Source organism: Eleutherodactylus coqui, chromosome 6 (genome assembly GCF_035609145.1).
Source record: "Eleutherodactylus coqui strain aEleCoq1 chromosome 6, aEleCoq1.hap1, whole genome shotgun sequence".
In the NCBI taxonomy this organism is placed as follows: Eukaryota; Metazoa; Chordata; class Amphibia; order Anura; family Eleutherodactylidae; genus Eleutherodactylus; species Eleutherodactylus coqui.
Window position 1 is genome coordinate 158286514 of NC_089842.1, and position 10969 is coordinate 158297482.

General features: G+C 45.0%; 1 protein-coding gene across 1 annotated transcript; it reads left to right on the forward strand.

Moving 5' to 3' along the window:
- The first annotated feature begins 1172 nt into the window (after positions 1 to 1172).
- ARF6 (ADP ribosylation factor 6) lies at positions 1173 to 3526 on the forward strand. Its single transcript, XM_066608062.1, has one exon. It carries the CDS (start codon positions 1994 to 1996, stop codon positions 2519 to 2521), a length of 528 nt encoding a protein of 175 aa, XP_066464159.1. The 5' UTR covers positions 1173 to 1993; the 3' UTR covers positions 2522 to 3526.
- The last annotated feature ends 7443 nt before the right edge of the window (positions 3527 to 10969 follow it).

Below are 10969 nucleotides of genomic sequence, written 5' to 3' on the forward strand. Positions count from 1 at the left end.
GTAAATACACAGCGCTTCCGCACAAATACAAAATTGCAAGAAATACGTAGAGAATGGGCACAAAATGCTGCGCAAATACACGCATGTGACACGGCCCACGTCACTGCAGATGTGCTGTGGGTTTTACCGTTGCAGAAACCCCCGTGCGAAGGTACTCTAAGGGCTCAGGCCCCGACCGTGATTTTGACACGTACTACACACGGCCGCGTGACACGCGGTGAATGGAGTCGGTGAAAGTACATGGACTTTCATTGATCCGTTCACATTAGCGTGTAGATATGTGCGTGAAAAAGATGGCAGCATGCTCTGTCACTGCACATCATGAACCCTATACTTTTGCGTATGGGAGGCGATACCTACACAACTCTTCTATGAGAGAACGCAAGGGAATATAAGAGACAAGTTCGAATGCGCACGACCGCATGTGTGAGATACGCTGACATGTGTGGGGCACTCGCCGCCATAGACGGGGACAGCCGGCTGACAGGTAAAACGCGGCATGACCCACGCAGCGATGGACGCACACGGTCGTGTGACTAAGCCCTAAGAGATGTATATTAACCGAATCCTCCGTTATATCAGTGATTTCTATAGAATGTGTACTCAGACTGCCCACGCCGGGCGCTGCATGTAGCCTACGTGGCTGAGGCATTTTATTTCGTTTCTCTCCATTTCCTGTACAGTTGAATACACTCTATTATAAACTGTTAGCTGCCATTTGCACATGGAGAGGCTGACTCATTTTCTGTGAAGGACCTGTTGCTCACAAATCCCCCGTTCTTTCAATCACTACTTTATGACTCATATCTAGCTCCACTTCCAGAAACGTTTATATATCTATGACTGACATTTGCTGCTTTTCTGATCTATTAGCATTGGTGGGCTTTGTGATACTAGTTCACTGCGCGTTGTAACCGCTCCCCCACTATCAGGGCTCATACGGCCACAAGTCGAATTGCGTCACTGAGGTAACTAGACTTCCCGCCCAAAACTCAGCCGACGTCATCCACGCGCGTTATTTTGAATCCTAACGTAGACGGGACCCTCTCACGTGACCTCCTCCTTTGAAGCCTGGGCGCGTCGCCTACTGAATGCGCATGCGCTATATGTAGCTTGACTAGTTAGCTGCGCAGGCGCCAGCGGGCGGAGCCGGCACCGGCTCACTAGTGACTCGGAAGCGGCCCCTCCTTGTCAGTGGCGGCCGCCGGGATTAAGGCCCCTCCTTCTAGCTACCCGTCCGTCCTCCTCTCCAGTCCAAGCACCGGAAGCTAGTGACTGGCGATATCCGGCCGGACTGAGAGAACTGTGGGACCGGCCTGCTCGTCCAGGGCACCTTCTCATGTGGTAACTGCTGCCCGAAGCAGTGCTCTACGGCTGTCCTAAGTTGCGGCGTTGCCTCTACCCACGCTTCACAGACTGTCCGGTCAGGGAACGCTAGAGGACTCTGGGGCTGAGGCGGCTCGGAGGGATAGCGTGACTTTCCATAAGCTCCCCACCTGACAGAGGGTCAGCCAGCAGCTCACGGGGATCCACCACAAGCCTGGGTGACTCCCCTCACACCCTGTGGAGCTGAGACCCTCACCAGAGCATCCACCACCCTGCAGGACAGCAGCTGTGACTGGTAACTGCCCCCTCTACTAGTGCCCAGCACAAGGGCACCAGCAGCCTGGACTCTGCATCTGTGCCAGGGGGCATTTAGCAACTTTTAGGATTTCCGGAAAGGAGACTGATTGATACATCCACACATTACTCCTGCTACTGATCGTGGCCACCCAGTAACCCAAAGGCAACTCACTTGGCACCCTGGAGTATCTGCCTGTGGTAATGGACATTTCGGGTTACCGAATCTAGTATTTTAGGAGTAGAAGGACCTAGTGCCTTGCAATCCGTTCTCACTGCTTGGATACAACCTTCTGGACAATCCTCCGATCCTGTGTTGCTATTGGATACAGCCAGTTCTTTCTTGCCATTACGCCGTGTTTAATGCTCCACCATGGGCAAGGTGCTTTCCAAGATCTTCGGCAACAAAGAGATGCGGATTCTGATGCTGGGACTGGATGCGGCTGGTAAAACCACCATCCTGTACAAACTGAAGCTCGGCCAGTCCGTCACCACCATCCCCACTGTGGGGTTTAACGTGGAGACTGTAACTTATAAGAATGTCAAATTCAACGTGTGGGATGTCGGGGGTCAGGACAAGATCCGACCTCTATGGAGGCACTATTACACCGGGACACAAGGGCTCATCTTCGTGGTGGACTGCGCTGACCGGGACCGCATTGACGAGGCTAGACAGGAACTTCATCGTATTATAAATGATAGGGAAATGAGGGACGCCATCATCCTAATATTTGCCAATAAGCAAGACCTTCCGGATGCCATGAAACCACACGAGATTCAGGAGAAACTTGGCCTGACCCGGATCAGGGATAGGAATTGGTATGTGCAGCCGTCCTGTGCTACTAGTGGGGACGGCCTCTACGAAGGACTCACATGGTTAACTTCCAACTATAAATCCTAATGACTCTTAGAAGATCTCTTACGGTTTTACGATATATTGCTTCGAGTATATTGGAAGAAAGTGACGTCCCAGGATTATACTGATCTAACGATCATCCCGTTAAATTACACAGAATGGGCTGGAATATGTTATCTATAAATATATACTTTTTTTGTTCTCTCTTCTTGCTCTGCTTTTAGGTTTCCGACCTACCAAATTTTTCAGATACAAAGTTTTAAGCATGACTTCAAAATCAAGCTGCAAGTTGTGGGAAATTCCTTCTGTTGGGACCCAAAGTTAAGGGTTTTGAGGGTTAAATGCTAAATTCTCTGCTTCCTTTTTTTCCTTTCCCTGTTTTTTTTTGTTGTAGTTTCTGCATTCATACAGGGTATGTCGCTAGGTCTCTTTCCATTTAGTAAACTTTACAAATTTATCCTTTAAAAAAATCACCCGGCAGTTTTGTCTTTTCTACCAAGACTGTTTTTAATAAGAATTCTGCTACATAGCGTTTAACAAATTACTTCAAAATATTTTTTTTATCATATACGTATATATTTAATGCTTACATGATTATTAGACCTTGAAATCAGTTGCTAATTATTGGTGCAAAAAACATATTTAGTGTTACATCTGTGGTGATGGAATACAGATGTTGGTGATGAGAATGGCAGGTCGCATGCATGAGTAAGCTGAATGCAAAAAAGAAGAAAATTTTCTCCCTATTGATTTTTTTTTTTCTAAGCAAAACGTAACAGGAAGACCGTGGCGTTGACAAGTATCGACTTACAATATCTCCCATGTACTTCAAAAGAAAAAATATTTGAGTTTTGTATATAGAGCTCCATTCACATGTAGCAATACTTTCAAATTATGCAAAGCACAAGTTTGTAATTCAATGCAAATTGCAAAGCTTTCTTGGACGCTTAGTAATCGGCCTCCTGCCTGATTTCTGTGTTATAAGGTACTTTACTCCAAAGCGTCTGAATCTATATGCATTTATTAATAAATACACATATTATTTCTCTATCTTCTTAGTGTACAGTACACTTCTTTCCAGGTCTGTCTCAAGTATGGTGTGCACAAGCACAGGTGTCTTGGAAGTCCTGAAAGTGGACACTTCCTGTATGATGGCAAGTAAAAATGAGTCTTGAGAAATACAGAAAAAGGGAAGATTTTATGGCTGATCTAGAATGTTCCTGTTGAGTTCAGGCCTGATACTCTTGATTCTGTACTATTTGTACTAGTTGGGTGCTATATTTAGCAATGCTGACCTGTTACTTTGTTGCAGGTATCCTTATCATAGATTCCTTCAACCCTGCTACTTACAATGTGATCCTGCCACGTTTCAGTGTGCTCTGTTACGCTAGTCATTGACTGTTTTTAGATCAGTTTATATTTTAATGAACTTTTTTCTTTTCTTGATGGTAGTACTCACTAATTTGAAGTATGAGAAAGCTGAATGTCAGTTATTGGTAATGCTGTAATTCTATGGGTGAGTGCGATATTGGTCCGGAAAAATCAGACTATCGAACTTGCTTACGTACTTTGCACATGGTTTTTAAACCGCGTGCAATGCATTTTGCGTGCAAATCGCTGGATATGCATCAGATGTATTTGCACGTTTAACACGTGAAAAATCACAAAAGGGACTCAACAATAGGCCGCCTTCATATGGACGGGACGTATTCCGCTGCGGGAAACCGCATGCGGAAGCCGACCCTGTGCCTGGCTTGTGACGCCCGCGTACCTGTCTGCAGTCTTAGTGCTGTGGATGTCCCGGCCGGCGCACATGTGCAGTACAGAAGGGCCGCGGGTCGGAAGACTTCCATTGGCTTCAATGGAAGCCGTCCGCATGGAATCCGCCTGAAAAGGGAGCATGCTGCAACTGATTTCTGCTTGTAGGCAGGAAAAATCGCTTTTCCATAGCATGCTACGGAAGGTATTTGCTGTGGACGCACGCTCCGGATTCCGCAATGCAAATCCAGCCATTTAAACTGGTCACAAAGTGTCTCTTGTTGGGCCCCCAGTGATTACTTGTAATCAGTGGGGATACCTGGCAGTAGGTGTTTTAATTTCCCAACAGCGCCTTCACGGGGTAAATGAAGCATTGCGCAGTGTCCATTCACATCAATTGTTTTTCTATGTAATACAAGACTGGTCATCTCGAGAGATGTTCTTTGTAACCATATTTACTGACCAAGAGAGAAGGATCCTAAATACAGCACCCCACCCCCTATTATTCAGTTTATAGGGTATATAAAAACGGGGTTTCCTAAACTGGACAACTTTTTGAAGTCATGTGTAAATAAGGCTGGATCATAACAGCCATTAAAAAGGGAACTACCAAGTGAGGACAAACCATGGTGCTGAATGAGTATGCATGTATTTTAGGTGAACTATTATAGGAGCGTCATTGGCCAATACATTTTTGGGGCAGTAGACTGAGGTGGGCACTAGTGCTTGAAAATATAAGGCTAGCTATAACTATGTTCTTGTCGTGCATAAGGAGCAGTACTTCCATTGAGTTTCTTAATGCACAGTTAAAACTTGCTTGCTCATGAGTTTGCAGTATTGTGGAACTTGCCAAGAGCAGGTGTCTAACTTCTCTGTGTATCCCAGTAATTAGGATTATCCTCCTGCTTTGTCTTATTGATCGGTCTTGTGCCTTCTGATACTGTACAGCACAGTTTGTATATAAATGTATTGACCCCCACAGTGAAAAGATTGAGATTTGTACATGTATGTAGGAGGGTGAGACCTACCCCACCCCCCATCTACGCTTTGTCACGTGCTGTCGTTCTTCTACCTCACTTCTGCCTTCTGAGGCTGAGAGCTGCTGTTAGGGCTGAGCTGTCACACCCTTCCAATGTCAGTTTCAGAGCGGCCTCTGTAGTTTCCTGCTGAACTAGATGACTAATGAGATGAGCTGCACTGCCGGTCGCGTTACAGGCTGCATTTTGTTTTACTTGAACCTTTCTTATTCCAGAAAGGAAGAGGACCGTTTTTTGGGGGCAAACAATATTCTGCATCTCCAGGTTTAATTTGCGCTACTTTAACTGTATTTTTGAGTACCTATTGCTGTTAGTACATGTTTAGTTCTCATTTCAAATACGCTATTGAATTTGTTAAAGGAAGTCTGTCAGCTTGCATATGCTGTTCAAAGTGCAGGCCGTACGCTATAGTGCAGGAGGAGCTGAGCAGACTGCTATATAGTTTTATGTGAAGTGATTCACTGTGTATTTTATTCATTTATATCTGAGCTAAACAGTCCAGTGGGCAGTCCTATCAGTGATTGGCTGCTATCTGTGTGGCTGTGCTTACTGGGAAGGATGTCAATCACTGATAGGGACCGCCCATTGGACTCTTTAACTCAGAGTGAGCAAAGGTTTAAATTAATAAAATACAAGTTCTACTGAATCTTTCCCCATAAAACGAGATCCTGAACTGCTCAGCTCCTTCTCCTCTATTACCCAATGCCCGCAGTCTGGACAGCATTTTTGACTTGTATAGGGGAGAGTGCACAGGACTTTGAAAAGTCGTGTTTCCTTTTTTTTTTTTTTTTTTTTTTGCACAGACTTCAGAGGGGAACACCATGGGAGTGGGTTAGTATAAAAAAAAGTATATATTCACCTGGCTCCCTGTTGCATCCCATTAAAGGGAACTTGTCCCCCCACAGTCTTTTGTATGTCTGTCTTAATTCATAGTTGCGATTTGAATCCCAAGGGATTGAATGGATAGTTGAGTCAAATGATTGTGTTGGCAGTCCCCATCTGGCAGTACAGCCCGTGACTCTAGCTGGGAGATGCTTGCATACTTCAGGTTTCTGCACTGTGCATAGTGCAAATGTGTGTTAATTCATTGATCCGCACTAAACGTCTTCTTCCACAGTCATTTTGGGGCCAGTTGAGCTGTGTTCAATCACCTAACTCTACAACGGGTGGCATGCTGACTGAGGCAGTGCACATACTTGGTATGTCTGTCTAAAGACTGAGGTCTGCTTGTAGACGGGTATAAAGCGATACTACATAGATGTGCATTTAGGATAGCGTGAAATGGAGAGCTGTTGCTCTGGCAATTTTGTTGTCTTTTCAAATGATTCTGTGATGAGATTACGCCTCGAGTCAGTTTATGTAACTATTGGCTAAACTCAAATGAGCACATGGAGATATTAGTTAAAGATGTAGTCATCCTATATATTTGTATAGGGTCACTTTTGTTGTGGCCATATCCAAGGGTATTTTAGTGTGGTCATGTCTTTAATAAAAGAGGGAATGGTGGGGTCTCTTCCGAATAGCTGGGAGAATCCAGGTGACTAATTCAGACAGTCGCTTGAATATTATTTTTTTTTTAACATAGGTTCAGGTAGCTGCTGTAAGTAAAGCCCCATGTACACGGGACGAATGTTGAGCAAACTATGCCAAACACTCGTCCCCGCATGTACTTGCTCCCGTGCTGTTACACAGGAGCGAGTATCGCTGGCTCTGTAACAGAGCGGCCAACGGAAGATTTCACGCCTCGTTCTCCCCCCACCCCTCTCCATTCACTTAACACAGCAGCCATTCAGTACTGAACGGCTGCTGTTTACACTGAACGATCATCATTCAGCTCTTCTTTCATCGTTTATGCAGCCTAAATGACGAAACATGAGCTAAACGATGATCATTCAGTGTAAACAGCAGCTGTTCAGTATTGAAAGGCCGCTGTGTTAAGTGAATGGAGAGGGGAGGGGGAGAGCGAGGAGTAAAATCTCCAGCCGCCCTGCTGCGAGCAAACTATGCTCGCTCCTGTGCAATAGCACCAGAGTGAGTACATGCATCGTTTGCCTGACATTCGTCCTGTGTAAATGGGGCTTTACTCTCTGTAAGGGCATGTTTACACAGACTATTTATTTTCTTTTCCTTTGGGAAAAATGAGGTTGCATCTCATTCCATTCTTGCCAAAATAAAGCTTGGGTTGAATCCTATTTTATTGGGCAATGTGATTTATCAAAAACTCTGTCAGGTACTTCTTGCTCTAATTGCTTAATTATAGGGCGGGGAGCTGCAACATGCTATATAGTGGAAACTGGGGAGCGGAATTTGTGCCCTCATACGTTATAGGTAGGGTGGCAATTATGTTTGACTACAACCTTTTAGAATGACAGGTGCAGCGCTATATGTACCTACCTACCCTAAAGTATTTTCAGAAAGATTAGGAAGCAGTACTATCTGTCCCTACATAATTTTCAGAAAGACAAGGAGACAGTAGCATGTATGCCTATATAATTTACAGAAATCTATGAAGGTAATACTACTTGTGCCTACATAGAGAAGTATTAGCTGTAGCTACAGCATATTAAAAAGCCTAGGAGGCACTACTATTTGTGTCAGCATTAATTTTAGGAAGGCAGTACTGCTTTCTAGCCCTTCTAAAAATCCTGTAGTTCATATAGTACTCTCTGTAACTGCTTTCTGACATGGAACTGCGCTTTGTAACTTACATTTTTTTCAGGAAGACTAGAAGACAGTCCTACAGTAAGTGCCCTAATTGCGAACGTTCTAGATACGAACAAGCCTGTTCTGCAGCTATGACGTTACTTCATGCATTACATCATACTGTACAGCAATCGGACAGGCAGCCCTGGGGCCTTTCAGAAGGTCCCCGGCTGCCGTGACAACCGCACAGCATCCCGCGTTCTTATCGTTATCAATAGAAAAGAATAAAAAGTCCCCTTTATTTATAAATAAGGCTGTCTTCCGGTAATGGGGTACAGATACAGAATGTCCCCCAATTATGAACAGGTTCCGTTAGAGGAAGCTATTCTCAAGTGCATTTGTTCGTATGGCCGAGCAACTGCTTGTATGGAGGGGAATCTCAAGTGGATCCCACTCCATACAGTGTCCTGGGGTGGGGGTAAAAACAGGGTGAACTAGATGGACATTGTCTTCATTCAGCCTAACCTACTATGTTACATTCTGGATCTGTACCTCCTCACAGGAAGACAGCCTTATTTAAAAATAAGAGGACTTTTTATTCTTTTCTACTGATAACTATCAGTGACTGCTGTTCGGCTGCTTACTGGGGCCATTGTCGCTGCAGTCAGCTCAGAATGCACTTACCATAGTGCAGCAGTCAGGGTTGGTACTACAGCTCAACTCCCATTGAATTTAACAGGAGCTGTGCCTGCAATAGCAACCGAACGTCTGCGCTATGGCCAGCGCATTATGCTTCCTGCACTGATGGCAGTCATCTAAGGGGCAGTTACCCCCCTGATCATCTATTGCTAACCCGTCTGTCGTCAATAGGAAAAAATTAAAAAGAAAGCCTAGACAGCCCCTTTTAACAAGGAGCCAGTATCATAGTATTGCCTGTTGATATAGGCACAGATATCTACCTACATCAGTTTTAGGCCAATTTCACATGGGTGAGGGCGATATCGCACTTTCCACCATGTGAAAGCCCCTTGGATGTGAGGCGGTTTCATTTGAAAACAGCCTCGTATCACTGGGGAAACCCTTCATCTTGCTGCGTTCAATGGGGTGGCAGCAGCGCTAGCCCCATTGAAAGCAACGGGAAAACTCTGCGATCATCTGTGACAGCGGTGGGAATTCCTTCATCCATGTGGAGAATCCCTTAACCACCGCTGTGTCTGAAGGAATTTTTTTTTCCGTGCGGATGCAGGAATCCCCTGCTGCTGTCGTCACAGAGGATTGTGGAGTTTTTCCATTGCTTTCGCTGCTGCTGCTGGCCCCATTGAGTGCAATGGGCAATATGGCAGGAAGATAGAATGTGCTGCGATGTGTTTCTCTCATAGCATCTCATCACCGTGCCATGCAGGAAACATCGCTCGTGCATGACTCCATTCAAGTAAATGGGGTTCATATTTGTGCATCTTGCAAGTCATAAACCTCACGCAATTCTGTCGCCTGTGTGAAACAGGCCTTATGGAGGGAGGCTACTCACTAATGTCTCCATGATTATTTAGACAAAAAATGCTGTCATCACGTCATCCATGATGAATGCTGCCACTTTTTTTTTTTTTTTATAGGCAAGAATGGGTTAAGGACAACTCCCCAAAATGTCAAGCGTGCAACAGCCACTTCCTATATTTTAGTAACCACAAGTTGGTTTTTTTTTTGTATTTTCTCTTCTTAGTTTCTGACTGAATGAAGTTATGTCGCAATGTTAATTTCTCATGTATTCAGATACTGTCCTGATACTGCTGTGTATATACTGTAAGTGGGGTGGAAGAACCAATACATTGCATAGCAGTCTTAGAACTGTATATCTCTGTTTGTGTTAATACGAATACTTGGTGTTCTATAGTCTATTACCACATTTATTTACTCGCCTTAGGGCTCCTTCACATGACTGTGTTACAATGTATTCTGTGCGTGGAGTACACTGTTGCAATCTGTCATAGACTCTCAAGCTGCTGTTGACACACATTGCACAAAATACATACGCAATATAAAGACTGTAGTATGTACTATCTTGCCACCTATTACATGCACATACACACCAAGATGCTGCAGGCCACCTATTGCCATGCACTAAGTACGAAATGTCATTGCGTACTTGCTGCGTGCTATGCAACCGTCGCACGCAGCGAAATATGATCTTGTGCAGCCGGGTTTTCTAAATTCCCCTCAGCGGCTGTTGCATTTTTTTGACTAGTAAAACAGCTTTTAATAACAGTCGCTTTAGAGCATCTGCTCTACCATTTCTCGCACATATATTCTCCTGATGGCGTCTACATGACACTTTCTGGCATTTCAAGACCCCTACAGCGTTATCGTTGGATTTTCTTGCTTTTTAAACCGTTCAATATCACTAGACAGGACCACTGTTGATCACGCCGGTCCCTTAAAGGGGTTGTCTCGCGGCAGCAAGTGGGGTTATACACTTCTGTATGGCCATATTAATGCACTTTGTAATATACATCGTGCATTAAATATGAGCCATACAGAAGTTATTCACTTACCTGCTCCGTTGCTAGCGTCCCCGTTGCCATGGTTCCGTCTAACTTCGGTGTCTTCTTGCTTTTTTAGACGCGCTTGCGCAGATGCATCTTCTCCCTTCGGCTGGTCTTGGAAGCATCGGCGTTTTGGCTCCGCCCCCTTGTACGCATCATCGCTATTACTGCTAATGCAACTTAAGCCTGATTCACAGGGGCGATGCCTGTTACCCCCCCCCCCCCCCCCCCCCCCCGCCCCCTACCGCTGCATCACGGACGAAAACCGTATCAATGAACACTAGCCGCAGTCGAGTCTCGCGATGTAATTAGCGTTTTCTCGTCCATTCATGCGGGCATATTGCGTGAAAAATACGATGTAGCGCGGAATTCCATTGGTAGGCAGAAATCCTCGTAATGACTTCTCATGCTTAAATAGAGCTGGCTATTTTTCTTACCAGACAGACACAGGTAAACTCCCTCTCCCCTCCCTTTTTTTTTCCCAGCAATTTTTGTCAAAAGATAGGTCAAGACCT